Source organism: Diabrotica undecimpunctata, chromosome 9 (assembly GCF_040954645.1).
Source record: "Diabrotica undecimpunctata isolate CICGRU chromosome 9, icDiaUnde3, whole genome shotgun sequence".
Lineage (NCBI taxonomy): Eukaryota > Metazoa > Arthropoda > Insecta > Coleoptera > Chrysomelidae > Diabrotica > Diabrotica undecimpunctata.
Window position 1 is genome coordinate 84,050,372 of NC_092811.1, and position 22,195 is coordinate 84,072,566.

Below are 22,195 nucleotides of genomic sequence, written 5' to 3' on the forward strand. Positions count from 1 at the left end.
AATCTGCTTGTTTTCACACTGAGGTGGTGATTGCTTGATTCATTCAGCTACATTACATTAAGAGTAACCTTGTAATTTTTTTTACAATATTAAATATAAAAATCTAAGAATGTTTATAAAACACATTACGGTTGTAAAAATACATACATATATATATATATATATATATATATATATATATATATATATATATATATATATATATATACATATATATATATATATATATATATATATATATATATATATATGTATATATATATATATATATATACGTATATACACTCGCGATCATACAATCCGGGTCACCTGGAAAATTTCAAATTTCTGGAATATTTTTGCCTCTGGTGGAGTAATAACCTTTTTTTAGGTTAATGTATTTTTTATTTGTCATCAATGTTTGTTTTGAAAGAAAAAAAACTGTTTTTTATTGTTTTTATTGAAAAAGCTGAAAACAAACCAAATTGTTGATAAAACAGGCATAGAAAAAAAATGGAAAATACAGAACGTGGTAAAACGTCAGTGAAATTTCAATTACTACTATCGTGTATTGCCTCTACTTGCTCTAATGACCTCTTGCAGACGACGGGGCATACTCTCAATTTTTCTCCGGATTACATGTTGTGTCCGTTGTTAGGAGGACATGTTATGGGTTGAATACGTTTTTTCAAATCGTCCCAGATATGTTCGATGGGATTCAGGTCCGGAGACCTAGCTGGATAGGGTAACCTCGTAATTCCAACCTCGTCCAAGTATTGCATACTGATCGTGCTTTCGCGCGTTGTTCTGCATAAAAACGACGTTTTCTCCAAGCCTTGCCATGGTATGCATAACATGTTCTTCCAGAATCTCCGTAATGTCCCTTCGTGCAGTTAAGGACCCATTTTCGATGAAGGGTAATTCTGTGCGGAAGTCGAAAGATACACCTCCCCAAGCCATGACCGAGCCTCCACCAAATGGCATTCTTGGAGCAATGCAAGCTTGTGAAAATCATTTACCGGTTCTCCTCCAAACTTTTACACGTCCATCGGATCCAGTTAGGCAGAAACGGAATTCATCTGAAAATAACTCTTTGCTCAAATCGTTAATTCCCCAATGCGCGTATTGTCGAGCAAAAGCTAGTCGTGCAACTCGATGTGCCAGGCGAAGTGGCGGTCCTGTAGCCATTACTTAAGAAGATAGTCCAAAAGAACGAAGTCTTCTCCTGACTGTTGCAACGCTAACATTGCCATTTCGTACTTCCTGTAGACGATTTCGATGCATAATCGCAGTAGAGGTCCGGTTTCGTAAAGCCTGAAACACAAGAAAACGGTCATCTCGTACCGTGGTCATTCTTCTTCGTCCAGAGCCAGGTCGTCTGGATAGCAAACCCTTCTCCTGAAAGCGTTGAAGCACTCGTTGGACCGTAGAAAGGCTTACGCCAACAGTTCTTTGCGACTTGCCGTTGAGTGTGACCGTCTTTCACAAGAGCAACAATTTGTGCCGTTTCAACAACAGTCAAGGGTATTTTTGGCAAAAAATAAACAATAATAAACACTAATAATGGCACTAATAAACACTAATGGTGGCAATAATAAACGTTTGTTCGTTGAGTTTGAACAGAAAGTCGAAGCACAAATGAGACATTTAAAACAAGCGGCAGTTACAGGTACCGTTCATTTTGGGAAGTGTGCACTTTCCCGCGAAATCGGCACTATTAAAATTCTTTGTTGCAAAGGAAACCGCTAAGACTACAACAATTCTCAGAAACATGCATTAGTTTGTATTTGTGTTAATATTATTTACGATAAAGCTCGTTAAAAATGAAATATCGGTGATTTTCAAGGTGGCCCGGATTTTATGATCGCGAGTGTATATATAGATATATATATATATATATATATATATATATATATATATATATATATATATATATATATATATATATATATACCCGCCATATATATATATATATATATATATATAATATATATATATATATATATATATATATATATATATATATATATATATATATATATATATATATATATATATATATATATATATATATATATATATCCAGAATATATTTATGTCTTATATTACCTGGTTTATATGCATGCACTGGAAATAATTCTCTATACGAGTATATCTATTTGTCATTTCCTGTAATAAGGATGAGGTCTCGACAACGACAACTGGTTATCTTAGTTTGCTTATCGTACTGAAACCAGTGAAGTTTCAGTAATGTAAGAGTGAATTTTTGAAATACATAAATATAAATAGTATGGTTTCTAAAATTTACCATAATATTAGTGACTGGTTTTTATATGGCATAGTTTTTATACAAAAAAATGAACATGTTTTTCGACGTTTATTAAGGAACTGATTATTTCGCAGATATGGGATCGAGCATAAGTAATGACAAAGTGCAACCCAGTGAGGTGAGTAGTTTTAATTTTGTTTCCCTGTTAGTTCAACCTTTATAACTTACTTATAGAAGTATGTTTAGATAAAAATTTGTTTCTCTTTTTCAAAAAATGTGTAAGTTCATTTCGATTTCGAAGATATTCCACATAGGGTTTTAATCAGTTAAAATTTTAATAAAAAGTAACATTTTTACTCTTCTTTTTTCCAATTTTAGGTTTTCTGGTTTGTTTATAAAAAAAATAACTTTTCAAAAAAATTTGTTTTTCCAGTCGATTTTATTTTTTTATATATTTATTTGGCTTTACTCTTATTTTACTTTCCTTTATTTAATAAAATAGTTCAGATAAACAGAAAGAAAGACAACTTTATTCAACAAAAACGATAGCTCTGCTGACAAAAATAAAAATATTAACTGTGAAAGAGGTGTGTGTGTATTCAAAAGAGTAACCTTTTTGCCACAAATGTTTCACAAATAGTGGTGTGGTATATATTATTCTCGTTGCCTTAATTCCTATGCAGAGTTGGCTTCCATAATTATATTTCTCCATGATTCTCTCTCGGATCATACCAATATCAATACCCTTCACCGACATGTTCTACCTAAGCATCTTCCGTTAGGTTTTTTTTTGGTCTTCTTCACCCACTCTTTCCAGGAACTTGTAATTAGCTATTCTTCCTATTGGGTCATTACCGACTCGACGTCGAATATGCTCGAACCGTCTTAACCTATGCTCCCCAATTTTTGCATTAATTGGTGCCATCCATCAACTTCTTCTAATATGCTTACCCATAATTTTATTATTTTTATACATCCATCCAAGCATTCCCATCCAAGCATTCCCATTTGCGTCGCTTGTGTTCGTCGTTCCTCTTTTTTTAACCAGCCAATATTCAATTCGGTAAATCATAGCTAGTCTTATGGCAGTTTTATATATTTTTTCTTCAGTTTCATTGGAATCTTTATGTCAAATAACATACTACTCGCTTCATTTCACTCCATCCATCCCGCCCTAACTCCCGTATAGATCGCCATCTATGATTTCATTACTGTATAATACCGATCCTAGGTACTTTTTAAAATAATTTTACCACACAAAGTTAGCAGTAACGGAAACTCCTTCTTTAAATGAGCATTCCAAATATTATGTTTTTGTCATTGTACACTGAGTACTGATGCAATCATTTTTTTCACATGTAACTTCGTCTCTCTCTCTATTACACACCTGTCCTAACACTAGTGTTATTAATCCCTCATGTTTGTATCTCCCAATCGTCACATATTCACCGGGAACTCTTTGCTTCTTGACCACAAACCCTCTCGAGATCATATACTTTCTTAAGATTCATAAATACCATTTGAGCGATTGTTTCTTTATTCCTGTACTTTTCCATCAGCTGCCTTATAATAAATTTGGTATTTGTTGCTCTGCCATAACTCTATGAAACAAACCTGTTAGCTAACTTATTCCTGTGTTTCTAAAGTTATCTACACTTCATCCGAGGATATGAACTGTTTTACCTTTTTTTGTTTTTTGAAGTGCTTAAGCCTCTTCTTCGTTTGTTATTTTGATGACCATTGCTGAACCAGGATCTCTATGTCTGCTTTATAGATTATCAAAAGGCTTTTGATAGAGTACGACATCAGAAACTCGTAAAACTGTTGAAAGAAAAGAATGTGGATAGTCGAGATATACGGGTTATTGTCAATCTGTACTGAAATCAAAAAGCAAAGGTTAGAATCGAAAATGTCGAAACAGAAACAATAGTAATCAAAAGAGGTATTAGACAGGGTTGCGTGCTGTCCCCATTGTTATTCAATCTGTACAGCGAAGCTATTTTTAAGGAAGCAATATCAGAGGAACAACAGGGTATATCAATAAACGGAAAAATCTTAAACAACATAAGATTCACAGACGATACCGCTGTTTTTGCACACAGTCTAGAAGCATTATGGACTACAAATGAACGTTAAGAAAACCAAGTTCATGATTATTTCTAAGCAACATACAGTAGGAAGGTTAGATATCGAGGGAAAACAAGTAGAAAGAGTAAATAACTACAAATATCTGGGAACCTGGGTAAATGAAAACAATAATCAAAGTAGAGAAATAAGGACACGCATTGAAATTGCAAGATAAGCATTTATAAAAATGAAAACCATGTTTGTCAATCGAGACCTTCCTCTGGATCTAAGGATGAGCCTTAATATGCTACGTGTTCTTGACTTTGTTGTATGAAATGGAAAGCTAGACACTAAAAGTGGATAACATAAAGAAGTTGGAATCATTTGAGATGTGGTGCTATAGAAGGATTTTGAAAATACCATGGATTCAACGAGTTACAAATGCAGAAGTGTTAAAAAGGCTACAAAAGGATTGCGAGGTCATAAAACACATCAAAACAAGAAAGCTGGAATATTTAGGCCACATTACCAGAGGTGCGAAATATGAGATATTAAGGTTTATAATTCAAGGTAAAATCAAGGGTAAAAGATCCATAGGAAGATGAAGAATTTTCTGGCTGAGAAACCTAAGAGAGTGGTATAGTTGCAGCTCAGTAGATCTTTTTAGAGCAGCCGCCAATAAGGTACGGATAGCTGTGATGATGGCCAACCTCCGATAGAAGAAGGAACTACAAGAAGAAGAAGAAGAAGCTGTTGCTGTTTCGGATATTTCAACTGGATTTCTGTCAAAATCTTTATTTAATAAGTTGTCAGAGTATTTTTTCTAACACTTTTTGACATCATTTTCGTGAAATATTATTCTATTATTTTTATCTTGGATACATTTAATCTGAATAAAATCTTTTGATTCCTTTTCCTTATATTTGGTTTTTTACCACTTTGTATACGCTTCTACTTTAGCTCCTGCTACTGATTAGGGCCGCTTTATCAATTAGGCAATATAGGTAGTTGCCTAGGGCGGCAAGGTATGAGAGGGCGGCAAAATACTGCACAAAAAATATTTGTATATAAAAACTAAAATCGAATAAGATTTAAGTGCATCCGTCAATGGAATAGAAGTGGACATTCATTTCTAGAAAACAAATTGCATTCTTTAGGGATTTAGGGATTATTGGGCCGTCGGTAGCACCGCAAAGGCAGCGAGCGATTATACACTTCAATGTAAATGTATTTTGCGCATTAGGCAGAAACTAAAGTCTATACTGAAACCTGAAAGTACCATTATAGATATAAGTTTATTTTTCATGACAAAGAGTTTTTACAAGAATTATTATATACATTTTTCTCGGCTTCCACATATAGATGTAAAATTTTGACTGACAACTTAAAACCACCTGTTGTGAAATCTCTTAGTGAAACTAGGTATTCCACAAGGGCGGACTAAAGGGCGCAACTAAAGCGTTATACACTGGCTTCAGCGAAGTAAAAAATGAGCTTTTTTACGACTCTAACGACGAATGTCAAACTGCAGCTGTGAAACATCAAGCACTTTCTATATTTGAAAAAATGGACACTTTTGAAATGGCTTTATTAGCTGTCATCTGGCAACATATTTTAGAAAGGGTACACCTATCCAATATATCCTATCCAATATTTTATCCAATATATCCTATCCAATAAGGATGTCCAGAGTCCTTCAATGGATCTGGGTTCTGTCGTTAAAGAATATGAAGCTCTTATAAATTACCTTACCTCAATCAGAAATAATTTTGCCACTTATAAGGAAGCCAAAAAATTATGCCCAAATAAAAAATATAAAGAAATAAGAAAGAGAAAAAGAAAAATTTAATTTGACGAGGGGCCGATGATAAACGTTTCAACTAGTTATGAGATGAAAATCCACACATTCTATATTATAATCGACAATCTGATAAGAGACCTGAATAGATGTCTGGAATCTTACCGACGTATCTATCAACGTTTTCGTGTTATAACAGATTTGCCAAAATTATACAATAAAAAAAGTATTAAAAAGGCTTAAAATCTGATCTTCTTCTTCACGTGCCATCTCCGCGACGGAGGTTGGCAATCATCATGGCTATTCTGATCTTAGATGCTGCTGGTCTGAATAGTTCTAAAATCTGATACAAATTTATAAAGGCAACCTAGATACATCATTCATACATGAATGCATTCACTTAAAGGGTCATTTGGACACGACAGTAAAATCACCAATTGACATATCTAAATATTTAAAGAAGAGTTGATTGAAAGATATTTTTTCTAATTTGACATTGCTTTGCGCATTTATTTATGCAGCGCAGTTGCCAACGTGTCTGCTGAAAGGTCATTTTCGAAAATGTCAAGAATTAAAAATAATTTCCGATCAATTATGACGCAAGAACGTCTTAACAATTTGTCGATTTTGTCCATAGAAAGTGACGTAATAAAGGCGATAAATTATGACGACATTATAGATGATTTTGCCAAAAAAAAAATCGAGGAAGAAATATCTGATGTGATCGAACTGTAATGACAATTTTTTCTGTTATATCTATATAAACATCGTAGTTTAAATACATTTATAAAGTATTCTTGTTTAAATAAAAAATTCTCATTGCATTTTTTTTTTTCGCAAAAGTAATACATGTTTGAAGGGCGGCTACTAGAGAATTGCCTAGTGCGTCCATTGACCTAAATGCGGCCCTGCTACTGATATTTTAGATTCTTTTCTAGCAAACTTATAGTTTTGTAGATCTACATTTGACCTATTTTCTTGCCACTGTTTACATAATTCTCCCTCCTTTATTTTTTCTTGTACTTCGTATAAACACCACCAGATCTCTTTATTTTTAAACTTTTTTTCTAAGATTTCCCCAAGCATTTTAATGCTAGTACCGCTAATAATACTAGCCATCTTCCTCCAAATTACATTTTGCATTTTCATTTTTCTATTGTTTATTTCTAAACAGACCTTCCTTTTCGTATTTCAACATCCACCGTATTTAATTTTTTATAGTAATCTGCGACATTTTAAATTTTTTTTGCATGTTTGGCCTATTTTCTTGCCACTGTTTGCATAATTTTCACTCCTTAACTTTTTCTCGACCTTCGTTCAAATATCACAAAGTCTCTATATTTTTACACTTTTTTCCTAAGGTTTTTCCAAGTATTTCAACACTAGTATTGCTAGTAATACTATCTATCTTCTTCCAAATTACATTCGGGCTTCGTTTCATAGTTCAGCTCATTTTTCTATTTTTTCTTTCTGAATAGAAGTTCCATTTCGTCTTTCAACATCCATTATTTGATTTTTTTATGGTAATCTGCGATATATTTTTTTTATTTTTACCTTGTTATCGAGTACAAGCAATTTATGTTGGCTTACAAGTCTTACCAATTATTATCTTAGGTGTGACAATCTTTGTATATGAAAAATAGATCATTTTAGATTTCAGACTGCATGTTTTTCCACAAAGACTACGGCACATCAACAGAGTCCTTGTCGCTTTAGTGGCGATATTTGCAAGGTCAACATTCCATATAATTTTCCTATCTAGGATAGATTCGAGACACTTAACCTCTGCTGAGAATGATAGTGCTGTTTCTAGAAGTTTCTCGAACTTTGGTTTGCTAATTTCCTTCCATTAATAATTGAAACAAGGGTCATTTTATTAGGATTTACTGAAAGTTTTTCTTTCGAACATCACTTTAATACTAGGTTTAAGGCACGTTGTATACGATCAGTTATGCTTACCTCTAACCACTATAACTAGATCATCTGCATAATCCATATCACAAAATTGTTCTCTTTTGAGCTTAGTTAACTGAAGGTGATAAGAAAACTTCTTAAAAACAAGCGAGCTATGTCAATACCTTCTACCTTTATTTTAATATTAACTCGCATTAACCATTTTCTTCCTTTTGTCAGGAAGCTTAGCTTCCTCCGTGGATGTGTTAGTTGTTGCTCTAGAAACATCAGAGTCTTTTAACAATATTGAAACAAATTGGTCGCATTGCTCCTATAGTGATCCTTTGTTAAGTTAACATGCTGTTTTCCTAACATGGCTGCACCGTACTGAAGACGACCAATAGTCAAAAATACGTATATACGGTTGCCTTCCATCTTATATACATATTTTAGTCTATTCTTTTCCTTTGTTGCTAGCTATGCCAATTCCTATTAGTAATAAATGAGACAAACATTTCAATTCGCACAAAAACCCCCAAAAAAAATAGTAGAAAAAGTTTAAAAGCAAAATTACTAATATGTATATAGTTACTTACTTATTATGTTTTTCCTGGAATACGCAGCATTTTTGTCATTTGTAGTAATATGCAATAACAAAAAAATTAATAAAATAAATAATTTATTATGAGATTAAAATACAAAAAATGATTTGTCCTCCAAGCACTTCTTCTTCTCATTGCGCCGTCTCCTTTCGAAGATTGGCGATCCAAATGGCAATTGTAGTTTTGGAAACTGCTGCGCGAAAGATCTCTGCGGATGAGCGGTCGAACCATCTCCTCAGGTCTTTCAGCCACGAGTTCTGGCGTCTTCCTACTGATCTTTTGCCCTGTACTTTTCCTTCCAGTATAACTTGAAGTAATTCATATCTTTCGCCTCTCAGCACATGACCCAAGTATTGCATTTTCCTCTCTTTGATTATTCTTAGTAATTCTTTTTGTTTACACATGCGACGAAGTACCTCAACATTAGTAACTCTTTGTACCCATGGAATCCTCAACATTCGTCTGTATATATACATCTCAAAGGCATCTATTCTTTTTTCTATTTCAGAGTCCATTGTCCAACTTTCACAGCCATACAGTAATACAGAAAAAAAGTAACATCTGATCATTCGGATTCTAAGCTGTAGACTAAGGTCTGATCTTGTAAAAAATGTTTTAATGCTCATGAATGTTTTCCTTGCTTGTTCGATTCTTGATAGGGTTTCTTTTTTTGGATTACACTGACTATTGATATTTGTTCCCAAATATTTTATGGAATTTACCTGTTCTATTATTTGACCCTTGGCATACACCTGTACGTTTATTGGTGTCTTTGAAAATACTAAAGTTTTAGTTTTGGAAACGTTTAGATGTAAACCGAACATTTCGCTGTGGTGAACTACCGCATTTATTATATTTTGTAGTTCTTGTGCGTTGCTTGCTATTAAGACGGTATCATCAGCATATCTGATCTTGTCTATGCTGATTCCGTTAATCTTACTTCCGCCTAGGACCTCGTCTAATGCTTCTCTGAATATAGACTCCGAATACAAATTAAAGAGTAGCGGTGATAAGACGTAACCCTGTCTCACTCCTCGTCGGATTTGTATGTCTTCGGATGTTGTGTGCTCTATTTCAATTGTTGCCGTTTGGTGCCAGTATAGTTCTGAGATAATTCGCAAGTCTTGTTCGTCAACTCCAGTTGTTCTCAGAATTTCGATCATCTTTTGATGGTTAACGCAGTCAAATGCTTTTCGATAGTCAATAAAACATGCATATACATCTACATTTATGTCTCTGCATCGTTGCGTTAACACATTTAAAGCAAAAAGAGCCTCTCGTGTTCCCAATCCGTTTCGAAATCCGAATTGAGTGTCACTCATCTGGAACTCGCACTTCTTGTAAATTCGTGTATGGATAATTCTGAGAAAAGTTTTAAGGACATGAGACATCAATCTTAATATTCGATAATCATCGCATTGTGAGAAATTCGATTTTTTTGGTAATGCTACGAATGTTGATTTTAGCCAGTCTGTTGGTATTTTACCTGTGTCATATATCTTATTGAATAGTGCTGTTATTAAATCTAGGCTTTTACTTTCGTTATCTGCAATTAGTTTAAGTGTTTCGACATTGATATTGTCTGGACCGCTGGCTTTTCCATCTTTCTGAGATTTTACTGCATGAATCACTTCTTCTTCGGTTATTTCTGGGCCTTTTTCATTTATTCGATTATCTGTGGATGGTGGACAACAAGGTCTATCGTCGTCAAAAAGAGTTTGTATGTATTCCTTCCATCTCTCTAGTTTGTCTTCTGTACCCATAATTATTTCGTTATTATCATTTTTTAATATTGTTGCTTGTCTCTTTTTGTGTCTACCTGTCATTTCTTTTACTTTTTTATGAATATTAAAGGTGTCGTATTTTTCCTGAAGTTGTTCGATTTCTAGGCATTTTGTTGACATCCAGTTTTCTTTCGACTCCCTGCACTTTTTTCTAATGATTTTGTTGATTCGCTTGTATTCTATTGGGCTTGTTTTATGTTTATGTCTTACGTCCATGAGGTCCATGATCTCTTGCGTTATCCATTCATGTTTTTTGTTGTGTTTTATGAACCCGATGTCTTCTTCTTGTATCTTTGTTATTTTTGTTTTTAGAGCAGTCCATGTTACTTCAATGTCTGTCTGTACCAAGTTTTCGATCGTTTTTATTTCTTCCTCAAGCTTGATACTTATTTCTTTTTTCTGTTCAGGGTTCTTCAGTTGTGAGATGTCTATTTTTCTTGTCACTGTTTTCTTTTTGACTTTGAGAAATCTTTTTAATCTAAAATCCATTATAACTGGATTGTGATCGCTATGTATATCAGCTCCAGGGTATCAGCATTAACACATTAAAAATATACCTACTTGGTAAAGTCTGCATGGAGTATATATATTTATATACATTCATTTTACATAATACACTCATGGATAAAAATATCGAATATTTTGGAATTTTTCTTTTTTGAAAATAAATTCTTGTCAATCAAGTCGTTTATTATGAAACAGAGTTTATTTTAACAATGTTTAATAAACAATTTTAGGGTTTTATGCGGGATAAAATTGCGAAAAATTAATATTGCTTCATGCTAGGTAAATAAGGTTTTTTTACTCTAAACTTAAATTGCTTAAACAAGTCGTTTTAATTAAAACAAGTGCATGTTCAGTAACGAGTTTTCCCCCTCTACCTCGTATTACTGCTTGCATACCTCTCGGCATGCTTACAAGTAAATTTTGGACATACCCTGCTCTATTGTATTTGGAACGGGATTTGTTTGTCGTATGCGGCGTTTTAGCTTATCCCACATTAAAGGCTCTATGGCCTCTATGTGCTCTATTGGATTTAAATCCGGACTAAATAGTGGGCATGGGCAATCCAATCTTCGGATTTGATTCTCATCAAGATAATTACTTACCGTGGCAGCGGCATGTGGTCGAGCATTATAGTGCATTAACATGAATCTGCCAAATCTAATGTAACCAACATATGTTAACCACCAGTTATCCGTCCAATCACTTCCACAAGTGCGGTGCGTCCCTCCCAACTAATACCTCCTCAAAGCAATATGCCACTATAGTTCGTCCCAAACCCTTCTTTCAGTGCGTCATAGTTGATCGAATTCTCTCTAACACATTAAGCTAGAAGTGACAGAAAAAAACGTGAGTCTGTGATTATTATACATAGAACTTAGAAAATTATTTATCGTAAAGCTAATTCTACTTACGGGTGTATAATTGGTTGGAGTTTAGAATACGCTAAATAGATATCCAATCGATGATGCGCATAAATATAATTTGACGCAGAAGGTCTCGATCTTGACAGTACTTTCACAACGTCAACTGATAAAATAATTGTCATTCCTGGTTAGTATTATCAGACATTTTACAGTGAAAATTTAATTTTGTATTTATTGTCATAAAAATATTTTAAATATGTCGAGATATATCGAGAAAGAACAAAGACAAATATTAAAATTATTAAATTATTTTCAATTAGAAAAAGAGGGATTACTATCCTGCAACTGTCAAATTTAACTAAAATGACATGCAATAATTCTCGACATTCTTAAAATCCTATATTATGTCAAAATTAGTGACGCACTGAAAGAAGGGTTTGGGACAGACTGTACCTCCAAAACTAACGGTCTGGGCAAGATTGCAGGTGGCGAATCGTTCTCCAACTCTTCTGTAGACGTGGTTTCGACCATCTGGCTTATCTAATATTATTGTGGCCTCATCAGTGAAAAGAACATTTTTCCAGTTGTCGATATTCCAATAGATATGTGTTCTTACAAATTCTAAACGACGAGCTTTATAATTTTGGAGAAGTCTTCGTCTTCCACGAAGAAATCGTGGAACTTTTGCAGGGCGTCTTGGCTTTAAGTTTGCTTCTTTTAATCTTAGCCCATTTCTGAGGTGCATTGATGTCAATGAGCGATTTCTTGTAGAATTATGAACCCAAAAATGGCCATCAATTGCGGTTGTGCACCTTGGGCGTCCTTGACCAGGTCCTCGTACAAAATTGCCTGTCCATGGTACCTTTTTAAAATGTTTGAAACTGTAGATTAACTACTCCTGAGACTCCGTGCGATATTTTTTTGTTTACAAAAGAATATCGCTCGCACGGACGCAAATGCGCTTCCTCGTACACAATTACAATCTCTTCTGCTTGGGCTTCATCGCAGTGTTGAATTGGTGGAATATTTAAAAATAACCGAATTACTATGGTTTTTCATTTACGTGAAGAAGTTTTTTTATGATAAACGTCAAAACATTTCAAACCAATTGAGTACATCAGGCTACTATATGAGTAAAATCAGTAATCTAAAATTATTTTGAAATAATAGTGACTACAAAAAAGCTGTCAGTTTTCAATTATTATTTTTGTTCAACCAATAAGAACTTTCTTTAAGCTCTTTCAATAGCATAAAGTTCGGCGTTGTCGATAGATATAAAATTTGGTAATTTAAAAGACTTGCAATATTTTATATTAGCAACATCACAACCGTAAATGTGTTTATAGTTGATAAATTCAGATAAAATTAATTCTATAATTTGTTTCAACATAACACATTATGCATTTGTTAATAACAGTTGTGAATTTTAACTCAAATTTCTATTCGTCGTAACTTTTCAACCGTAAGCTGGATGTGTCTCATGTTTTGGTCAAATATTACACTACCACCACCTAATCAACTGATTTATTAAAGCTAAAAAAAATGAATCAATTTTTAAAGAATTGGCATTCTTAGAAAAAATTTCTCTAATATATCTCTAATAGGAATTTTACAAATTAGACAAATAGACAATTGAAATGGCATATTTATTTTTATCTACTATCAATTAAAAGTTTGGAAAAATGCAACTTAGACATTAAAAAATTTTTAAATATTGATTTACGTTTGAAACGTTTGACGATACGTTCTTGAAATCGTCTTTGATTTTCTCTGCTGACAGGCCTTCCATTTCCGTCACACACACACACACACACACACACACACACACACACACACACGCGCACACGAACACGCACTGACCCTTCAAGCTATACCCAACCACCCCTCCCCATCGCAGGACATAACGAATGAGGAGGCTTTGTACTGAAAGTTACTTTGGATGCCTTGGGCAATTGGACATCCTCTATTTTACTTTATGTGGTTAAGCCACCTGATTTTAGGGGTAGTTAGAAGAACTTTTTTTCCCTATGAATGACTGAAGTTCATTTTTACATGATTTTAGACGTGTCCCAAAATGTGTGTTCCGGACAGCGAGTCACGGACCTAAGTCGGTGACTCAGTGCTTGGTCACTCAGCCGCCGAATTGGCAAAATAATTTTTGTTATAAGTATTAAAAATAAAAATAACTAAATAAAAGAAATAAAATATAAGGATAGGGTATTTTTTGCGCCTTGTGTTACTGCGTTTATTCGACTACTGTATGGCTATCATTTCCTCAATGTTCTTCTGGGTCTTCTCTATATCCAGCTAGCCACTGTCTGGGCCGACTATGTACTGTCATTTGGTTTTCGTCATAGTCTATCAGCTCTCTTAATAATCTACTAGGATGGTTCCGGAGATCGTTGAAAATCACCTGTGCTTTTTTGTCCATTGTCTCAGGATTCTCTTTTGTTCTGAGTCCCTAAATACTTACCTTTATGGAACTTATTTAGGTATATTCAGAGCCTCTCTGATCATATTCTTCTGGACTATTTGTATTTTATTTCTGTTAGATTTGTAAGTGTGTCCCCATGCGGCCGATGCGTATGTTAGTGTCGGTAAAATTATACAGTTTGCCATCCTAATCTTTGTTTTAAATCTCAGTTTACTCTTCCAACCGATGAAAGTTGACTTCTAATTATTTTAGCTTTCTGGATCGTTTGTTTCACGTGTTCTGTAAAGGTCAGCTTTTTTTTTCAACGTAACGCCTAGATATTTGGCTTGATTTGACCATTCGATTTGGTTATCGAATAGGGATAGAACCTTATTTGGTCCTCCTCTTCTTTTTTGTTACATGACAGCCTGTGTTTCATCAGAATTGACAGCTATTTTCACTGTATACACAAGTCTTGTAGTTCGTCAAGTGCCCTTTGTAGGTGTATTGTTGCTAGATCTGGGTTGGTACTGCTAACAGCTATCGCTGTTTCGTCTGCATATAGACTTAGCAACAATCTGGGTTCGGTTGGAGTGTCTTCTGTGTATATGGTGTATAGATACGGTGACAACACTGCTCCTGTGGCACACTAGCCTCCATGGCTCCATCTTTGAACAAGGTTGGTTCTATCCGAACTCTGCACCTTCTGTCGGCTAGGTATGATGAGAGAAGACATTTCATCGCTTCACTATAACCATATTGGTTCATTTTATACAGCAGGCCTTCGTGCCAGACTCTGTCGAATACTTTACTGACATCTAGTAAGGCGGCTGCTGTATATTTCTTTTCGATAAACCCTTTTGTGATATATTCTGCTAGACGCAGTACCTAAAGTTCACATGAGTGTTCGGATCTGAATCCGAACTGAGCTTCAGGTATTATTCCGATTTCTTCTGATTTTTATTTTAGCCTAGCTAGTACGACCCGCTCTGCAATTTTGCTTATTGCTGGTAATAAGCTTATCGGCCGATAATTCTGTGGAAATTTGACATTTTTCCCTGGTTTTTCGATCGTTATTACGTGGGTTTCCTCCCACCTACCAGAAAAATGTCTTAATCTGAGGATGTGGTTGATTAAATTTGTTATGTATACTATTGCTTTTGATGGCAGCTCCTTCAGAGCTCTATTTTGGCGTTAGTGCGCTTGATCAACTGTCTGACCTCTTCAGGGGAGGTATAAGTAATATCTATATTGCCGTTTCTTCTTTTCATTGCTCTGTATTTTCTTTACAGTTCTTCTGTGAAGTCGAGATCTTCATCGAAATGATAATTTTTCCTACATTCTCTTTCTAACGTGTTTTTCATAACTTCCGCTTTGTCTTCGTCTGCGTACACAATTCCATTTTCCCCATAAGGGTGGAATCTTGTTATCTTTTTTAAGTATTTTAGATAGCTTCCAGAACGCAAATTTATTTGGGATTAGTTCTGGATATATGTCCCAATTTTCGTTTCGATGTTCTTCTAATTATTTTTTTACTTCCCTATTTCTTCTTTGTTTCTTGATCTGTTGGTCCTTTGTCTTTTTCTGTTTTTTCCTTTATTAGTTTTTTTAGCTCGTTGCTAATTTTTTTGAATCGTCCCCTTACTGTTGGTGTTTCTTCTTCTGTGTTGTTGGCCGCGATAGCATTTTGTATCGTTTTTTCTAGATTCCTCTAGTTCTTGTTTTGTGTTTATTGTTGTTATTACACCGATAGTTTCGTTTACTATTCTTTTGTAGTTTGGTCAACTTGTCCGTTTTTTCTTGTAGGTTTCCAAACAGTTTATTTTTACTGCTTCCGGGGTCAATACAAATGGTTTGTGATTTGATTCACCCTTGTTCATTGAGTATATTTTGTGTCATTGGCCCACGTTTTGTAGAATTGCTATGTCCACGATTGTAGGAAGTCTGTCTCCACCATGGAAGTATGCAGGTTCTGTGCTACGGTTTGTGGTTTTGTCGAACCACTTGGGCGATCTTGAGTTTAGGTCTCCAATGATAATGGTGGGCTCCTTTGTGTCCAAAATGACATTTGATGACATGACAGTGATCAGACAATCTGGTGTAGGAATTACTTGGTGTTTGATTCCTTTTCCTGTCGTCATTTCTGTAGACATCATTTCTGTAGCCCAGAAATTTTGTTTTTGTTTGTTCCGTTATTTTAGTTTCTTGTAAAGCTACGATGTCTAGTTCAAGTGTGTTGGAAAACTCGTCCAGAGAGTTGATTTTTTGTTTTAGCCCATTTGAATTCCATGATCCTATTCGCGGATTGTCCAACCGGTTAGACAGTTCTGCTTACATCAATACTACCCATTGCGTTACTACATTAATCATCTTCTCGAACATAAATATGAAGTTCTTCAACTGTTCGTTGAGGCTGGCTATAATGATTGCTGTTTTAGAAATGACCACGGATTTTAGTTCTTTCGGCTGTTGTGTCTTCCTGGTTGCCTGTGCGTAGCTGACAGATTCTGTAGCTGGTGCACTTTGTATGCTTCTGCTTCTTGTGGTGTAGCACATTTTTTCTTTTTGGGTGCCTTTGAACAACCCCTGTAATTTGATGTTTGCACATTTTTTTTCAGTATTTTTGTCTTTTCGGCATTCTTTGCTTTAGTGATTTTCTCCTCACTTGACACATCTTGAGCCGCAGTGGCGGACCTTTGAGTATTACAGTATTCGAATTTAAATTAAAATTTGCATCTGATGGACCTGAATTATCCGTGTCAGAGTCTGTACAATCTGAATTTGAGTTTAAATCATCATTATCATTATTCTCTGGCAAATCCTCGTAAATATTATAGTATACTATATCGCCAAACTCACTTACATTTTTGGTCATCTGGAGTTTCTGCGCTTCTTCTCTGGGCCAACAGGTCCTGTTTATGTTGTTTTTGGACACTGTACACTATTATTTTATCAACTGTTCATCACACATAAAAATTTTATTTTAATTCAAATTCAATATGAAGTTTTCTGCACTATAAGTCGTTAAAAAAATCGTTTATTAATTCTTTAACAAATTGGCGCCAACTTTCAATCAATAAACTGCTGTTTTCATCACTATTTACTATTCAAACTGTCTGCATATTCTGCTATTGAAAAATGATGTGATATTTTGCAATTAATTAAAATAATTTAAATAACCTATACTATCTTAAAAACTTAATAACAAAACGTCAAAATAGTGTAAGAAACAAAAACAATAATGACGATGGTGAACGAAAAGTCAAATTATGTTCCCAAACAATGAAAATGTCAAATTATTATAGCCTCAAGATTCACTTGAATTTTCACATTAATAAGTGGTGAGAAGGTAGTGATGCAAATTACGGTAAAAATATTTCTTGATTATTTTTGTTTAATTTAGTTTTATTATGTTGGTTTTCACAAATTTAAAAACAAAATACATACATAAATCAGGGTATTTTAAATGATAATTTTATTTTTAGTAAAATAAAATTGTGATAATTCAATAATACGACACTAACGATGAATAACTAAACAAATAGTATGCAGGGCGATATTTTAGTATTATTCAATACATTGTACCTTTTGATATTCTGGAAATTGGCTAAATGAGTTATATGATTTAAAGTGTATAGCAGGAGCTGTGGTAGTATTAATACCTATCATGGGCGTACTGGAAAAATCCAATAATTCTATTTCTTTTAATTTTGACTTTTTAATACCATTAAATCGACAAGCATCAATATGTTAACAGGAAAAACCGTATATCTCCAAATTCGTCATCAACCATGCTTAAATCTGAACCATGATTTAGTCTGTCCAGTCTATAAGTCCATTTGCGGAATTTTTATACAGTCGAAATACATTAAAACTTCGCCTGGAATGACTGTTGGGTGAAACGAGTAGCTCAACAGTCTTTCTTGCCGGTTCCAAGTCCAGATAAATGAGGGTTAAACGGAAGGCCAACAACCTGCCCTTATAAATACAGTCTGTTATGAAAACTGCAAGTTTGCCTCAGAATCGAACAGATACATATGGAAAACGACAATCACAATGGAAAAGGACTTTGAATGTTGTGACATGAAATGTTCTAAGTTGGTACCGGACGGGAGCATCTAAACATGCAATAAAACAGTTAGAAAAGTAGGAATGGACATAACGGCAATACAAGAACTAAGGTGGCTAGACACGGGAAACATAAAAATAGACAAGGCGGTCATTTTCTACAGTGGAAACCAGACAGGAAAACACGAATTTGGCACAGGTTTCGTAGTACGAAAGAGAAGAATACCTGAACAGTATTATGTTTCACGTCCATTAGTGAAAGACTTTGTTATACTAGACTGAAAGAAAAATGGTTCAATATTTCTATTATATTCGCAGATGTTCCGACAGAAGATAAAGACGAACATATTAAAGATTACTTCTATGAACAACTCGAAAGAACGCTTGAGAAAATCCCCAAACAAGACATGCAGATTATCTGTGGAGGCTTCAATGCAAAAATTGGCAAAGAACCTAACCTAAGACCGACAATAGGACAACACAGCCTCCACGATATCTCAAACGTCAATGGACAAAGGCTCGTAGAGCTAGCATCGGCTAACAATATGCTTGTAAAGTCTACTATGTTCCAACATAAAAACATTCATAAACAGACTTAGGTCTCTAATGACCACTCCACGCGGAACCAAATTGACCACGTAATTATCGATGCCAGACCCGGAAGTAATGTGTTGGATGTAAGAAGCCTCAGGGGAGCAGATGGAGATACAGACCATCACCTAGTAAGAGTAAAAATCAGGTTGAGAATATCTTCAGAGAAACCTAAGGCCAACGAAGCATTGGGACCGTGGAACATTGAGGAAATGCAAAATGAGAAAATCCGAGAAAATTACAAACAAAAAATTAAACAACATCTAAATACAATAGACCAGAGCAACGATGTCGAAAGGCTGCGGCAACAAATGGAAAAATAAATTACGGAGTCAGAAGAACTAATAATAGGAAAAAGCAGGAAGAGAACAAGGAAATGGTTTAATAGAGAATGTCAAGAAAAAATTCACGACAGATAGATAAAGCGAAACATTATGCTTCAACAAGGAACAGCAGAAAGTAAAGAAAACGCTTGAGTTTACCGAAAGTACAAGCTGAATATAGCCGCAAATGTTAAAAATATTTCGGTTTGGCAGTGTTGGCATGTTTTATAATGCATATATTGTATGCTTCAAATATAAAGAGATAAAGTTTTTAAAAAGTACATTTTCATTATACTATTTTATGAATTCTGCAATTTTTAATTTATATGAAGCAATAACGAGTAAATATTTGTCTCTTTCAAAATTAATTGTAAACATCTGTTGTAATCTGGCAACTGCTAATTTGACGATTGCAAAATCTATCCCCTAATCTATCAAAGGGCAATTGCTAAAAAAAATTCTAATAATTAAAGGCAATTAATCTAAAAAGAAACAAATATTTACTCATTGTTGTTTTATACAAATCAAAAATTGCAGAATTCTAAACATAATATAAACAAAATGTAGTTTTCTAAAGCTTTATCTTTTTATATTTGAAGCATACAGCATCTACATTATAAAAACGTGCCAACACTGCTAAACCGAAATTTTTTGTTCCATGTTTGACATTTGCGGCTATAATCAGCTTGTACTTTCGGTAAACTCAACCAAGAAAACTATGCAACTTCACGCCGAGAAACAAGAAAATTAATCAGAGAGAAAAAAGGAAGAACGAGCAACAGAAATATGAAGAAATGGAAATAAATAGGCAACAGTCAAATAGTCGAGCATTTGACAAATCAGTGTCAAACGAAAAGAAAGGCTTCAGACCTAGATGCGTGTCTGTACTCAGAAAAAATGATAAAATAATAATAAATGAAACAGAACTGCTCCAAACATGGCAAGGATATTTCAAGACTTTACTAAACATACATCAAGAGGAAGAACATGGAGAAAATATATATTTTGGGGTAAACCTACAGATAGAGGACCCCTAAATAGATATACAAAGACAAAGACAAATACACAAACTAATAACACTTCTATGGAACGAAGAGAAAATACCAACAAAATGGCACGAAGTGTCATAATCCCCATCCATTAAATGGGAGACAAAACGAAGTGCTCTAATTATAGAGGCAACTCCCTACTTAATACGCCATATAAAATCTTAACATCCTATTAAGTAGGCTGACACCGTTTGTAGAAAATTTCACGGGGGAATACCAAGTCGGCTTCAGAAAACATAGATCGACTATATATCAGATCTTTACTCTAAGACAGCTGCTTGAAAAAGGATGGGAATTCAATAGAACTATCCATAATCTCTTCATAGATTTCCGGCAAACGTACGACAGCATTAAAAGGGATCAGATGTGGAATGCAATGGCAGAAATTTTAGTTCCAAAAAAACTTATCCAACTTAACTTAACTTGTTAAGTTATGTGTGAATAGCTGTAGATCCAGAGTACGGATAGGTAACAAACTCTCAGAATCATTCAAAATAAGCAGTGACCTGAAACAAAGAGATGCTCTGTCACCTCTTCTCTTTAATATCATCCTGGAGAAAGTAATAAGAGCAGCACAACTTAAAACAGAATTACTGACAGTAAATGGACCAAAATTACTACTAGCATACGCAGATGACATAGACATTGTGGGAAACACAGTAACCAATGTGAAGGAGACTTTTAATAAATTAAAGGTAGAGGCAAAGAAAACTGGTTGAAGGGTAAACGAAGAGAAAACCAAATACATGTGCATTAACAGACAAAAGTGACGAGATGGAATAGGGCAAAATATTACAATAAACCCATACAACTTTGAAAGAGTGGAGAGTTTTAAATATCTCGGAGGAATAATCCCTGCAGATAACGATATCGCGGAAGAGATTAAAGGAAGAATTAGGGAGCAAACAGATGTATGTACAGCCTCCACAATACTATTAAATCTAAAAACCTAACACGAACATCAGAATATATATTAGACAAGATTAGAATATATAAAACGGTAATTAGACCGGTGCTCATGTATGTGTGTGAGACTGACCAAGGTAGTAAGAGCAAAGAAACTAAAAGAAAACTTAGATGTTTTGAGGTGAAAATCATCAGAAGAATCTTTGGGCCTTATCACGACATTAATAGCAACCAGTAACGAATGAGAACAAATGCTGAGGTCAAGCAGATGTATAGAGCGAGCGATATAGTCCAAGAGAATAAATCCCAACGTCTAAGATGGGCTGGCCATGTCTATAGACTCCCTAATAACCGCCTTCCCAAGTTAATATGGGAGGAAGTCCCCACAGAAACGAAGCCCTTAGGACGTCCACGACTGCGATGGAGAGACTATAATAGAGAAGAGGAGAGAATATATGGTTAGATCTAAGAACAGTGGGGCTACCCACTGACCCAACATGGACGACCCTTCAAGATGGAAGCAAGTTGTGCAGTCAGCCAAAACCCACCATGGGTTGTAGTGCTACGAGAAAAATACGAAGAAATACATTAAGTGCACTTAGTTGTTTCTTATTTACAAAAAAATACAAAGCTTGACAAGAAAAATGAATCGACTGCACACAGTGTAATTTTATTTGCCTATTTAAAATGTAATAGTAGAATCTGGGGAACCTGGGACAAGGAGAAACAACTAACAGCAGTAACCTGCATAAGAAGTATTCGCTTCTGTCGGCACTCCCCAAGTGCCAGGCTCTTTTTTTTATAAGTAAAGGACTAGACCGTTACTTGATGGAAATTCATTTTGTATAACAATAAAACACTAAAAACTTTGTTTTCAAAACTTCCACAAAATTTATTATAATATTTTATCACTAAAGCTGTTTCGGCAAGCATTTCTCAAGTGATCAATTTTTGCACGTGTTAACAATTTAAAGTCTTTAACAGAATATGTTGAGGAGGGGAGAGCTGTTTGTCTCAAGTTGGTCATTCAGAATTATCTCTGTGTTTTTTAATTTGTTAATTTTCATAGATTCTAAGAAAGTT

At 34.5% G+C, this 22,195-nt stretch overlaps 1 protein-coding gene across 3 annotated transcripts in view; it reads left to right on the plus strand.

Moving 5' to 3' along the window:
* LOC140450207 (choline transporter-like protein 1) overlaps nucleotides 1–22,195 on the plus strand; it is a 233,635-nt gene that overhangs the window by 32,845 nt on the left and 178,595 nt on the right. Inside the window, exon 2 of one of the 3 annotated variants that reach the window (XM_072543684.1) lies at nucleotides 2,383–2,426. In XM_072543684.1, the coding sequence (XP_072399785.1) occupies nucleotides 2,385–2,426 (42 nt within the window). In that variant the 5' untranslated portion in view covers nucleotides 2,383–2,384. Of the gene's footprint in view, nucleotides 1–2,180; nucleotides 2,427–17,461; nucleotides 17,543–22,195 lie in introns of those variants that run through there. The other 2 variants (XM_072543683.1, XM_072543686.1) reach the window with 2 other exon arrangements.